General features: G+C 46.5%; 2 protein-coding genes across 7 annotated transcripts in view; both read right to left on the bottom strand.

Moving 5' to 3' along the window:
• LOC136379841 (kalirin-like) overlaps nt 1–6904 on the bottom strand; it is a 231801-nt gene extending 224897 nt beyond the window's left edge. For all 6 annotated transcript variants that reach the window (XM_066347443.1, XM_066347446.1, XM_066347444.1 and 3 more), the window contains exon 1: nt 6823–6904. In XM_066347443.1, coding sequence (XP_066203540.1) covers nt 6823–6870 — 48 coding nt within the window. In that variant the 5' untranslated portion in view covers nt 6871–6904. The remainder of the gene's footprint in view (nt 1–6822) is intronic.
• Nucleotides 1–14614, bottom strand: part of LOC136379840 (kalirin) — a 635535-nt gene that overhangs the window by 10515 nt on the left and 610406 nt on the right. The window lies entirely within an intron of this gene.

Raw genomic sequence — 14614 nt, 5'->3', positions numbered from 1 at the left:
TCGCTGTCTCCCTAGGTCTTGGATCTGTTTGTCAGACAGCAGAGTCCCAACTCCAGTGCATTTATCATCTTTTTTTTCTAACACGTTTCATTGCTTTAGCGGCCCATCACATAACACGCAGAGTAAAATACAACAGATACATTTCGTACAAGTCAACTAGTTCTTATTCTTTCATTATAACAGAGGTGCACTCAGGGACTGGCAGAAGCCTGCATTATATATTAAGTGTCCATGTTGGTTCACTATTCTGTGGAGAAATAAATGGTGAATGCTAAATGTAAGAAATGTCTCATATGTCACATCATATGAGCCTCTAACTTACCAATGTATCTTCTTTAAAATATCAAGTTATGTGTTTATCAAGACAAAGTAGAGGGAGTAAAAAGACTAGCCACAGAGTGAGAGCAGATATTTATAACATGTATAACCAACAAAGGACCAATATCTAGAACATATAAAAGGATTCCTAAAAATGTGTAAGAAAAAAAAGACAATTCACTAGATACAGGGGCAAAGGGCTTGAATATGGACATTATAAAATGAGAGAAAATACTAAGAGAAAATACTAAGGCCCAATAAGAATACTAGAAGGTATCCAACCTCATTAGTGAGTATGGAAATGCAATTGAAACCATAAGCAGGTATTACCACATACCTTCCAGACCTGCAAAATTTCTGATATTTGACAATTTTAATTAGAAGCAAGGATATAGAGCAACATAAAATTTTACATACAGGGGTGGGCAAAGGTAGATTAGCAGTTGTGAGTACACGGAACACAGAGTTTATTCTTGTATAAGGTCTACCGGAAAGTTCTGTCCATTTTGGGAATAAAACAAAATACAAATTTTTCTTACCATCAATAAACTTTATTAAATAATATAATTGCCATTATTATTAATGATTTCTTGCCAGCATGAGGGCAATTTGTATATCCCATTTTTGAAAAATGTTTTATCTTTTGATGCAAAAAATTGAACCAGTGCTTGTTTGATATCTTCTTCATTTTTGAATTTTTTGCCCTTCAAAAAATTTTGTAAGGACAAAAACAAGTGACAGCCGGAGGGTGCTAAGTCCGGGGAATATGGTGGATGCGACAGACATGCTTCTGTAGCATTTCTTCCTTGTTGAAATTCGTAAAAATTACAGTGGCGTAAATGAATTTTATCAGTAGCCATGGGTACACTATCGCTTCACACATAAGACTAATGGTGAATCAACTTTGTTTTAGTTAATTTGCTACGTCAGTATGTATACATTAAGTGATAAAAATAGAGAGGCACACATGCGCCAAATAAACGTGCTTACGTGTCAAAACTTGTGATAGAAACAGACAGAACTTTCCGGTAGACCTTATATTATTATTTATTTGTATTACAACTGTAAGCCTACTTTTTCCCACCCCTGTATATTGGTAAAAGTGTAAATTTGGTAGCAACATTAAAAGAAAATAGTTTATATCATCTAGTAAAGCTGAAGATAGATATAAACGTAGCCTATCACCTAGCAACTCCACTCCTAGCTTTACAGCCAAGAGAAACTCAAGTACATGTGCACAAAGATATTTATATACAAGGAGATTCATAGCAGCACTGTTCATAGTAGCCCCAAACATCCCATGTACAGAACGGGCAAATAAATTGTGGTATCCTCGCACAATGGAATACTATACAGCAATGAAAACGAATGAACAAGTCTAAACATCAGCATGGATGAATTCCATAAAAACACATGCTGAGTGACAGAAACAAGATGCACACACACAAAACATACAATATGATTCTATTCATATAAAATATAAAAATAGCTACATTGAAACTATATTGTGTTAGGAGCACATACATAGGAGGTGAAATTACAAAGCAAAGACAAGACCCTATCATTATGAATGCCAGGAAAACAGCTGCTTCTAGGGGAAGAGGGCCCAGCTGTGACCAGGGAGGGGCACACAGGCATTTCTGGAAAGCTGGCCATGTCCTGCTTTCATGACCTGCACGGCTATTACATGTATGTTCACTTTATAATTATCCACTCACTTGTTTAGCAGTTTTTACACATTTTCAACATGTATATTTTTACCAGATGTTTGTGAATAGGAATGTATTTTATTCATAGGAATAAGAGTATCAATAACAGTTAGTGAGCCAGATAAGCCTGTAACTCTCAGTAGATAATGGTATAGATTAAATTTTGTACATTTCAATAAAAATAATAGAAAATAATATAGTTACAATATTATCAGTTAAACGAAACCTATAAAAGCAACGAATATGGATTATTTTTAAAGAATCGGATATCAGATGGGAAAAGATAAAAATATTAATGATGGACTGGATTGCAAGACTGTGGGAAACAGGCACTCACACACAGCTGGACAGAGTATGAATTGGTCTAACATGTATAAAGGATGACTTGACAATGTGTATTAAAATTTAACATGCATATTCCCTTTGATGCAGTAATTCTACTTCTAGGAAGTTATCCTATTAATATACTCACAACTCACAAGTGTGAGAAACTATACCTGAACAAGGATTACAGCCTTGTGTGTAATGGTAAAAGACTGAAAACATCCCATACACCCATCAACAGAGGACTAGTAAAATAAACGATGCTAGCCCTGGCCAGTTGGCTCAGGGGTAGAGAGTCGGCCTGGCGTGTTGAAGTCCCGGGTTTGATTCCCGGCCAAAGCACACAGGAAAAGAACCCATCTGCTTTTCCACACTTCCCCCTCTCCTTTCTCTCTATCTCTTTCTTCCCCTTCTGCAGTCAAGGCTCCATTGGAGCAAAGTTGGCCCGGACACTAAGGATGGCTCCATGGCCTTCACCTTAGGTGCTAGAATGGCTCTGGCCGCAATGGAGCAATGCCCCAGATAGGCAGAGCATCACCCCTGGTGGGCATGCCAGGTAGATCCTGGTCGGGTGCATACAGGAGTCTCTCTGACTGCTTCTCGGGGGGGATATATAATAAAATAAAATAAACGATGCTACCATAAGTAATGGACTACTATGTAGCCATCAAATAGAGTGAAGCAGCTCTACAGATCCTGTTATGAAATTACCCAGGTTCATTATATGGGGAAAAGTATAAGACAGTACTTACTGTATGCTCCTCCTCATTTAAGCATTAGATGAGTGTGAGGAAGTAAAAGGTTCAGTAAAAGTTCTAAGGGAATTTTTGAATAGTTTCCATCAGAGCTAACAGTGTATTAAAAAGAAAGTGTAATTCTACATTAAAATAAAATATTTTTTTTGATATAGATGTATTGGTAGCACTGCTGTTTTACAGACTGTCTATAATTACAATACTTACTCTGGGCTCAAAACTGATATAAAGATGAAGAAACAGAAAGCAAGATGAGCTTCAAGGTCAAGTTCAAATATCACTTCTGGTGTAAATAGTCTTCCCAGGTTCCCAGGCTAACTCTGTTGTTCAATGTGGGTATACTTCTGTTATAAAATGTAGCATATTGCATGGTAAGTATGTATCTCATCTGACACATACATTTTTATAATTTCTCAGATGCTCAGCACAGCAACTGGCATAAAGAAAGTGCTAAGTAGGGCTGTCTCCTTTCATAACTACATGCAACATGTATAGAATCACTCTATTTGGTATCAATTATGGGACACTTTGGGTGATAAGTTAGAGGACTATGGCATGAGGACAGAGATTGTTCTTATCTATCCTGACTCTCCTTGGTAACTGGTCATCAGTGGACACTCCATAAATTTCTGTTCAATAAAAGAATGAATTCAGTGTACCAATATATTTGAAATAATTTTCTATTCTGCTTCTAACTAATATCATTCTTTTCCATTAACAGATAACTTTTTTGTGCTTAGTTATGTGTTATGGTAGTGCCTACTTGTTTGCCCTCTAAATAACACAACCCACTTAGTGGATTGGACTTCATATGTCCGTTAGAAGTATTATCTTGCCTGACTGGTGGTGCAGTGGATAAAGTGTCTTCCTGGGACACATAGGACCCAGACTCGAAACCCCGAGGTCACGACCTTGAGCACAGGCTCACCAGCCTGAGCACCGGCTCACCAGCTTGAGTGCAGGGTCTCAGGTTTGAGCATGAGATCAGAGACATGACTCCATGGTCACTGGCTTGAGCCCATAGGTTGCAGGCTTGAAGCCCAGGGTGAGCTCATGGTCATTGGCTTCAGCAAGGGAGTTACTGGCTTGGCTGCAGCCCCCGGGTTAAGGCACATATGAGAAAGCAATCAATGAACAGCTAAGGTGCCACAACAAAGAATTGATGCTTCTCTCCCTTGCCTGTCTGTCCCTCTCTCTCTCTCGCTAAAAAAAAAGTATTACCTTAAGTTTAAATGTTAGAGAACATACCCTAAAAATCTTTTTCTTTTGGGATTTTTTGAGAAATTTTTCATGAATGCAATAAAGGTTCTTAATAGCCTGTGTGTAAAGAAGCATAAAAACTGTGGCCATTCTGTTTTGGGAGGTTGTGAAGTGAAGTGGCTGGGGAGTAAGATAGAGTCTGGATTTCAGATTCCAGACTCCACAGTTTGAAGTACCTTCCTTTAACAAAACTATTCCCCGCGGATCATTCCCTCATAAACTTTTACTTTAAAAATTACAACCACCTTTCTTTTTCTTTTGTAAGAAGAATTTTCCTCTGATATTCCTGCTTTATGAGAAAGAAGAAATTCAGTAATATTTGAGGGTCTGTGAATACTTCCTCTCTTCTTTTTGTCTATCTAATATGAAAGTAACCTTTCTTAATCAGGAATCTGCTAACTGAAATTATAGCAAAAAGATGACAGAGGGGGAGAAGATCTAGCATTTGGTTTGAAATGATTATGAGTCAGGGAATTAAATATGTGGGAATTACCTTCAAGAACTCCCAAATGAGCTTTTAAAAAGAACTGAGTTGTTTTTAAATAAAAGCTGCAATGGTGTCTTTCACAGAAGCATACATGGAGGTAAAGGTAAAAAAAAAATGAAGTAAATCCTAGTGCATTACTTGCTTTAAAAGTGAGCACATTAAATGCCTTAAAAGTGAGCACATTTGGGCTAATATTAGCACAACAGAGAAAGGTCTAAGCAGGCCACCAAGTTGTCCTGCTTGTTGAGTTCACTGCCATCTCCTCCGTGTCTAGAATAGTGCCTGTCTAGGAACTCAATAAATGGTTGATGAATTAATGAGATAAAAAGATATACATCAAGATCCTAAGGAAAAGAAAAGATAATGAACTTGTAATATCCTCTAGTGCTTTCTAAGTCAGTCTGTGGTCCATGTATATTTGAGAAACAGCAAACAGCAAGTCAAACTTTTCAACCCCATTCCTGCAGCTGAAAGGACACCAGCTAGCAGGAGACAGAGATGGACATCGTAAAATACAGAGCCTGGCTTTGTCTTTCGTACATCATCGAGTTCAGAGAGGAGCAGCTGAGGCAGGGCAGAGAGCGATGTGTCCAGGAGCAGTTCCTTAGCATCCCACAGCCAGCACCACCAGGGGCCACGCAGTGAGAGGGCGAGCTCTCCTGAACTTCTAGTCCTGTGATATCCCTCAATCATCAGCACTTCCAAACAGAATCAATCAGAGCAACGGTTTTCATACAACATTAGGGGGGTTAATTCTTTTGTGGACCGGCACCAGTCTGCAGACCGGTGGCTGAAAACTATTGAATTAGAGCATTAAAAAAATGATAGTATATGAACATTCTGAACTTGGCAGATTTCACCTTCAGCCCTAACATACGAAGAGGTTGAGAAGTGACTATAGCTTGGCTGCAGAACATGGCTGCTCTAACACAAGCAGGGACAGACGCATCCCGAGCACGCAGGAGAGGAACACTGCAGGTCAGTAGCCCTGGAAACCCAGGCAGTGGATCCCGTCAATGGGTCTGCACGGCTCCTCATCTTCTTCTAACAGTTCTCACAATACAAATAGCTACCAGGGCACCCCTGAGGGCATCTGCTATTTAGTGGCCCTGGGAGAGGCCCTGAATCAAAGCCAAGTCCCCAGTGTTGCCCCAGTGGGAGGCCACCACAGAGAACATTCAGCTTGTTTCTCTTGACAAACCCCTTCTTTCTGGCAATAGTATCACATCATCTCACCCCAATGACAAGAACTCTTAGATCCAACCCCACACCCGTCCCCTGTGTTACTCTGGTCAGGGCAGGCAGGTGGGCAGTACCCATCAGCTGTGAGGAAGTGACAGAGAGCTGCCAGGCGGGTAAGACCCAAGCAAGCATTTTCAATCTAAGCTTGAGAGCAAGAAACAGGGTGCTATTCCCCCACTAGTCTATCCAAGGCTTTCCCGAGCACCCTGTGTGATGGCCTCAGATAATGTGCGTCATGTTTGACAGCTCAGCATGACAGGTCACGGTGATTCCACTGAAAGCCGAGCCCCAATTCAAGGCCACCTTCACCTGCCCCACTTTGAGTCTCGCCACTTTGGTTCCAGACATTTATTCCTATCGGTATATCTGCCTGAAGTTTCTAGAAGAGTTCATTTCCCCCCCCCCCCCCATCGCTTACCTCCAGACAGCATACCCCTGGTGTCACTGCTAATCATGCAGAAGCACGACGTTTTAAGAACAATACTGCCCTACCATTAGCTTTGATAAGGGATTCAGTCATTCTGCCCTACACTAAGAGAACATGGTCTCTTTAACTGGCACAGAAGGAAAAAAGGGCACCTGACGTGCCAGGAGGTCTGTGCAGAACACTCCCGTGAAGTCCTTGCCAAGAGCGGCTGCTCCTCTCCGCCCTCCCTGCTCTGCCCTCCGCCCCCGCTCGGGCCTGTCTCCCCCGCAGAACGCACCCAGCTGGAGGGGCGCTACTCACTTGGGTCTTGTTTGCCTTGGACTGTCGCCAGCTAATCCACCTTGACATCTTGGTTCCCCCTGAGATTTGTTTTCTCCTTCCACCAAAATTTAAGAAATAGAATAAGAATTCGTGCTGGGCTGCAGCTGGGCTGAGCGGGTTCCAGAGACTCTGGCTCGCAGGCAGCTCGGCGGCTGGGAGCAGCCTCGCCACACCTCAGCGTGGCTGGAAACCACTGAATTTCTCACTGCCAAGCGCTCGGCTCACTGCCAAGCCCTCGGCACCCAACCAGGAGTTTGCCTTGAGAGGCGTGAAGACTCTCTCTGGGCAGAATCACACCCCCACCAAGGCCACTACATGAGTCACAAGTACTTGGTATGAAAGAGTCTGTGATAGGCATTAATTAATACTTGAGAAATTATCATTCCCTTTCACCATATGTCAGCCCCAGAGACATGGAGTGGGCTACGGAACTAGTTTTCCATTTACCTTTGGGTCACTATAGATGTACCAGGGCCCAGAGGGGCTGGTGCGGATGCAGCTGGAGAAGTGGGTCACAACAGTGTTCACTTTTTGCTGCAAGGATCTAGAACCTGAACTATCAGGCTTACCTCAAAAGTACTATGTTTTTAACCCAATTTTAACAGGCAGGAAATTGACTTGGCTTTGCGTCTTAGGTCTGCCATTCCCTGGCTTTGTAACTCTGAACTAGTCACTTTGTTTCTTCTGAGCAGGATGAAAGCAGAGGGCTAGATGATCTCTCGGGTTCTTTCCTCCCCCAAATTTCTATGTTTCCAAGTTCCAAACTTGCCTGCGTCAAATCTGGCCTCTGGCGACCGACTGGGCAGCTATCACACACTGATCTAATCTACTGGCAAGTCACCTTCTCCTGCCTCCCCATTTCTGTAAGATACCTGTGCGGGGCTGCCCCTAGGGACCTTCAAGGAGACTGCGCCAACGCAGTGCTCTGAGCACCAGTGGAGCACTTCTGAGCTCTACCTCCGATCTCCCGTGTGAGGCAAACTGCTCATTGGCTACTTTATTTTATGGAACTTAATTGCTTTTTCTGGTGATTTAAAGGTGGGTCTCTCAAGGAAGGTTTTCAAGCTGTGGAACATAAATCAAATTATTTAGTAAAGTAATGTTGTCATGGGGGACTTTGCCCTGTGGATCAGGCATATACAGGGTGGGGCAAGGTTTATTCTTGTATTATCATCTATTAATTATTGTATTGTTTTCCACATGAACAACTGTATTTTTGTCTCACCCTGTATTTTTCAATACAGTGTCTTGCATACCCTTTGGTGGTATGCAGTTTCCGGAAGCTAGTTATTTGAGCAACTTTTCATTTACAGGAAAACCTGTGACCTCAACTGCTCACACTTCATTATTTTGTTAAAAAGCCAGCACGTTTTACTCTGTTGAGTGTGGCTCAGGAGAGAGGAAGTTGTGCTCTGGGGAGGTGGCAGAGCCTCAGGAAGGGAGCCTCTGGCGCCCCAAGGACCAGGGGTCCGTGAGTTTTCTTGCCCACTGCCACCATCCCCCTCCTCCATTGCCACCACAGAGCAAAGTCACAAAGGAACTGTACCAGAGGGAAAGGCTGTTTTCAAACCTAGTCCTAGACTTGGCTTGTTTGAAAAACTGAAGAAGAAAAAAAGAATCACAATCTGGGCTTAAAACTTTAAAGTGAAGATAGCATTTTTCCTAATTTGGAGTGATTACCAGCATCAGAAATCATTGAGAAAAATCAGAATGCCTCTCTATCTAAGGTTCTGGCCTACTACCCCTTCAGGCACAGGGTGTGACACAGATTTAAGATCGCATAAGCTTATCAAGTCCCAGTTAGATTTCAGATATATCTACTCTACACCCTAGTAATAGGAAACACAGTTATATACTCTTTTCAGGTATTTATTTAAGACTTAGCAAGCATTTTGTTACTGGATTGGGGGCAACATAAACCTCTCCCTATAAAGGAATGTTTACGGGCCTGCAGCCCCCCACCCCCACCCCAGACAAAGGCCAGAGGAACAGGAGTGCTGAGGAATGTCTCCATCACATTTTCTTCCGCTTTTAATATAGTGCATTTAATGAGCTGGATCTCTAGTGAGTGGTTCACTTGCTTGGACCCCAGGTAAGTCAGGAGACCCAACCTTGGGTGGACCATCTTGATAGTTTTAAGAATCTGTCAAGTGAAAATTATGACCCAGTATGAACAGATAGGGTTTTTATTAGCCTTGACACTGCTGAGTCTCCACACTTCTAGGTCCTCATCAGTGCACCAGTGCAGGGGCCGGGCCCTCCCCAGTGCACCAGTGCAGGGGCCGGGCCCTCCCCAGTGCACCAGTGCAGGGGCCGGGCCCTCCTCAGTGCACCAGTGCAGGGGCCGGGCCCTCCCCAGTGCACCAGTGCAGGGGCCGGGCCCTCCCCAGTGCACCAGTGCAGGGGCCGGGCCCTCCCCAGTGCACCAGTGCAGGGGCCGGGCCCTCCCCAGTGCACCAGTGCAGGGGCCGGGCCCGCATCAGTGCACCAGTGCACCAGTGCAGGGGCCGGGCCTGTATCAGTGCACCAGTGCACCAGTGCAGGGGCCGGGCCCTCCTCAGTGCACCAGTGCAGGGGCCGGGCCCTCCCCAGTGCACCAGTGCAGGGGCCGGGCCCACATCAGTGCACCAGTGCACCAGTGCAGGGGCCGGGCCTGTATCAGTGCACCAGTGCACCAGTGCAGGGGCCGGGCCCTCCTCAGTGCACCAGTGCAGGGGCCGGGCCCTCCCCAGTGCACCAGTGCAGGGGCCGGGCCCTCCCCAGTGCACCAGTGCAGGGGCCGGGCCCTCCCCAGTGCACCAGTGCAGGGGCCGGGCCCTCCTCAGTGCACCAGTGCAGGGGCCGGGCCCTCCCCAGTGCACCAGTGCAGGGGCCGGGCCCTCCCCAGTGCACCAGTGCAGGGGCCGGGCCCTCCCCAGTGCACCAGTGCAGGGGCCGGGCCCACATCAGTGCACCAGTGCACCAGTGCAGGGGCCGGGCCTGTATCAGTGCACCAGTGCACCAGTGCAGGGGCCGGGCCCTCCCCAGTGCACCAGTGCAGGGGCCGGGCCCTCCCCAGTGCACCAGTGCAGGGGCCGGGCCCTCCTCAGTGCACCAGTGCAGGGGCCGGGCCCTCCTCAGTGCACCAGTGCAGGGGCCGGGCCCTCCCCAGTGCACCAGTGCAGGGGCCGGGCCCGCATCATTGCACCAGTGCAGGAGCCGGACCCGTATCAGTGCACCAGTGCAGGGGCCGGGCCCTCCTCAGTGCACCAGTGCAGGGGCTGGGCCCGCATCAGTGCACCAGTGCAGGGGCTGGGCCCGCATCAGTGCACCAGTGCAGGGGCCGGGCCCTCCCCAGTGCACCAGTGCAGGGGCCGGGCCCTCCTCAGTGCACCAGTGCAGGGGCCGGGCCCTCCCCAGTGCACCAGTGCAGGGGCCGGGCCCTCCTCAGTGCACCAGTGCAGGGGCCGGGCCCTCCTCAGTGCACCAGTGCAGGGGCCAGATGCTCTCTGACTACAGCTCTTGCACCTACTGGCCTGCTATGCTCCCAGAGTGCAGGGTTCAGGGTTACAATGTTCTGTTGAGCCAGGTGAGGCTCTACAGTAGTCTCTTCCCAGGAGGTTCCCTCAGCCAGGCTGCCTCGCCCCTAGTTATACGCATCATGTTGCTGCAGTGAGTAACATGGTAGGAATCTTTAACTTTCCCCTTAGGTGAACCCTATCTCTGAACATAGCCTTCTCTCCCAATCAGTAAAACAACATTTTGGTTATGACCCACTACATTAATTTGACAGTCTAGATTAAAAAAAAAATCAGAGTTAGATCTTGAAATCTCTCAGGGCCTTTAGCCATCCCCCTTCAGCTCGCTGCAGCCCATCCTGCATCTTAGATCATGTTCACATGCTGACATTCCTTATTCAAATCACAATCAGACCCAGGTGGTTCCAGCAGTGCTCTCTCTCTCACCATTTTTGCAGTTCATTTTCACCTTAATTTCTCTGTCTCAGCCACTCTAGACATGTCTAGAAATCCATGATACATGCATGGTGAATACATGCACGGGACCATCACAGTGCCGACGGCCGCTTCTGTGCCATCAGCTGGAAGTTCTTCAGCCGATATACATCATGTTAAACAACAAGATATTTCTTCACCACCACCTCATCACTCAGCCTTGCTTGACTAGAATTCTATAATTTTGGCTTTCTTTGAAGTGCGGTTCCAAAGCCCCATCACTTAATATATATGCCTATACCTTTGTCTATGGGAATAGGCAAACGACACTTCACGGTGGAATGGTCGGAGCAGCATGAGCACAATCCTGGGAAGAAGAGGGAGGGGCTCGGACTACCATGAACAACAACACAAGCACACCCATCTGCCTTCAGGGAAGTCACACTTTTGCATGGGATAGGTGTGAGGTAGAACCTAATTACGCAGACCCATTGAGGATTGAATAAAAGCAAGTTTGGGGAAAGTTATTAATGTCATTTACTGAGGCACCCATGCTGGTGTAGCATTTAATTCAAAACTAAGAATATTATACTGATTCCTCATCAAGGGAGGATTTGTAACTTAAGTAAGGCAGCCCAGCTCTCCTGCTATAAAGAAGGGCGTGTGTGTGTGTGTGTGTGCGTGCGTGCGCACACATGTGTGTGTGGTTTTCTTTCCTAGAAAGAAGAGTTAGCCTGACCCTTCAGGCGATACAGTGGATAGAGCATCGGACTGGGACACAGAGGACCTAGGTTTGAAAACCCGAGGTCATCGATTTAAGCGTGAGGCCACTGGTTTGAGCATGGGATCATAGACATGACCCTGTGGTTGCTGGCTTGAGTCCAAGGTTGCTGGCTTAAGCAAGGGGTCACTTGCTCTGCTGTAGCTCTGGCCCCACTCCTGGTCAAAGCACATATGAGAAAGCAATCAATAAACAACTAAGGAGCTGCAACAAAGATTTGATGCTTCTCTTCTCTCTCCCTTCCTGTCTGTCCCTATCTGGCCCTTTCTGTCTCTCTCTCTGTCACACACAAAAAAGAAGAGTCAGACAAGGAGGGTTCCGAGTGCTAAAACCTGGGTAATAATTAGGAGGGGGCTGGGCATTGGTTTTCTGTCCTCAACTTTGTCTTTTTAGCAAGAATTTAGATAAAGCCACAGAGGTATGTTTACCTGATGTCAGGAGATGTAGCTGATATACTGGAAAAAATAACTTACATTCAACACAGGCAGGGGTGTAATTAAATAAGGGAAATCTAATAGATATAAAGCAGTCCAGCATTTAGGTTACTAAGTCACCTGCCCAACTAAGAGTGGTCCATGAACACAGGTGATTTTATGAGCAACAGTGTCCACCCCTCCTGGACATGGTGTGCCAGCTCAGGGAGATGAGGCAGAGCAGCCCTAGAATGAGAAGCTGCATTCGCATCATTTAGGTCACATCTGCAGTGTTATGTGGCATTCTGGGTGCTCCATTTTTTATAGATCATCACATAGCAGAGTTCATCCAGGGAAAGGCCAGTAGGATAGGGAAAATATATTACTACAAGGAAAAGCTAGAGGCCCTGGCTGATTGCCTCAGTGGTAGAGTGTCGGCCCGGTGTGTGAAGTCCCGGGTTTGATTCTCAGCTAGGGCACACAGGAGAAGCTCCCATCTGCTTCTCCACCCTTCCCTTCTCCTTTCTATCTCTTTCTTCCCCTCCCACAGCCAAGACTTCATTGGAGCTAAGTTGGCCCGGGCGCTGAGGATGGCTCCATGGCCTCTGCCTCAGGCGCTAGAATGGCTCCAATTGCAATAGAGCAATGCTCCAGATGGGCAGAGCATCGCCCCCTAGTGGGCGTGCTGGGTGGATCCCTGTTGGGCACATGCGGGAATCTGTCTCTCTGCTTCTGCGCTTCTCAGCAAGAAAAACACAAAAATAAAAATTAAAATTAAATAAAGCTGGAGAAACTGAGGACTTCCAACCTAAACAGGAAAGAGTCAAGACAACTGTCTTCACATATATAAAGCCTTACAGGTTACCACTGGCCAAAGGTGGTACAACCTGAGTATTAAAATGAATACCTGACAGTAATGGATTATAACCCATTAAGTAATAAAATTACCCATGAGCCACTACTGAGCACAACTACCTAAGCCTTGGATTCTAAGGGCTAGCTCTCCTGTATATAGACAGAATACAAGGTGAAGCTACAACTCTTTAGGTCTAATAGGGGAAAAGAGCCCACTGACAATTAGTTAATGCAGGATGAACCCAGAGGGCAGAACTCTCTCAGAAACTTTGAAAGATCTTCACGGTCTGCTAAATAAGTGGGCATTCTCACTCACAGTACCTACACTTCTGCTCCCCCTGTAACAAGGGTGGGAAATGAACCTTTACCGAATGTCTAGCAGGTGCCGAGTAAACGTGTTTAACTTCCTCTTCCCAATGCCTCAGGGAGATGAGTATTATCTTTGTTTTATAGATAGGGACGTTAAGGCGCAGTAATTCATGCAACATGACAGAGATGGTTAAATGCCAGAGCTGGGATTTAAACCCAGGTGTGTCCAAACTGTTTCCTCCCCACCACAGTGCACGCAATACATGCAGGGTGATTTAGACAGGTGCGACTCAAATAGGTCTGTACTGGCCCTTTAATGCTCATGTTTTCCTCACCTACCCAGCCCGGTGGGGCCACTAGTCTAATTCCTCTGGATGAGGAGAGGAGGAGGGGGCCAGGGCCTTTCCAGGAAACCGGTTCTTGACGTGACCCTGACCCTGCGAGGCGGCTCTGCCCCATCCCTCCCCACAGCCACCCTCCGTTTGCTCTGCTGTTGAATACAGTTCAGTTGACCTGAATCAGTTCACTCTATTATCTTTCTCTTCTTCAGGGTCTGTTTACCTGACCACTTGGAAACCAACGGAGTCCAGTTTCCTGGTCTACTGCTATAGTTACAGGAAAACAGAAAGATACCCGTGAATGGGGTCTCTGATGAAGGAGTGAGCAGGTCAAGGACACACGGCCGTCTTGCTCTTCTGACGCAGAAGGGTGAGCACATCCCACATGACACGCATGCTCACAAGGCAGGCCCTGTCTCATTCTGAAAGCGTGTCTTCCTCAGTGGTCCCCAGGATTCGTGTACGAAAGGCAGATTCTCTCGTCGCCTCCCGACCGCCACCCGTTCCCCCAGGCTTGAGAGGGAAGCCGGGGTTTCTCCGGCTGACTAAAGCTTTCTGCCTGTAGTAAGGACGTGTCTAGGCCTCCTCTGCATATTTAAAACTACAATGTTTGCATGTTTGGCTGCTTTTAAACCACCTGCTGACGCTGCCTCTGAATGCTGGTGTTCCCTGAGATGAGGGACTCTGTCCCCTGTTAACTCACTCCTGAAATTCTAACCATCCGTGTGTGCTGGGTGCCGGGGGCACGGCAGGGAAACAGACAGACAGAACCGACACCCTCATCAGGGCTTCACAGCCTGGCTGGACACACACACACAACGGAAATTACACAAAGAAGGATTCACACCCAACAAGTCGTCCACATTTCTCCACGGGATCCAGCACAGAGCTCGGCACATGGTGGCTGCTTTTTCACAATTAAGTGACCAATGATTTTGTGGAATGTGCAGAAAGACTGATCGGCTGAGTTCATCTCAGCATGGGGAGGCCAAGGCCTTGACTTTTAGAGGGGGAAAACATGATAGTAAAGCAGGAAGATCTGGATTCTAGCCTCTGCTAGAATTTCTACTAGAATTTTCCTGGGCAAGTCATTCAGCTTTCCTGGGCCTCTGTTTCCCTGACTTACAGGAGTAATGTGCAGGA

Source organism: Saccopteryx leptura, chromosome 8 (genome assembly GCF_036850995.1).
Source record: "Saccopteryx leptura isolate mSacLep1 chromosome 8, mSacLep1_pri_phased_curated, whole genome shotgun sequence".
Lineage (NCBI taxonomy): Eukaryota > Metazoa > Chordata > Mammalia > Chiroptera > Emballonuridae > Saccopteryx > Saccopteryx leptura.
Note: the sequence above shows the minus strand (reverse complement) of the source record. Positions and strands in the feature narration are given on the sequence as shown.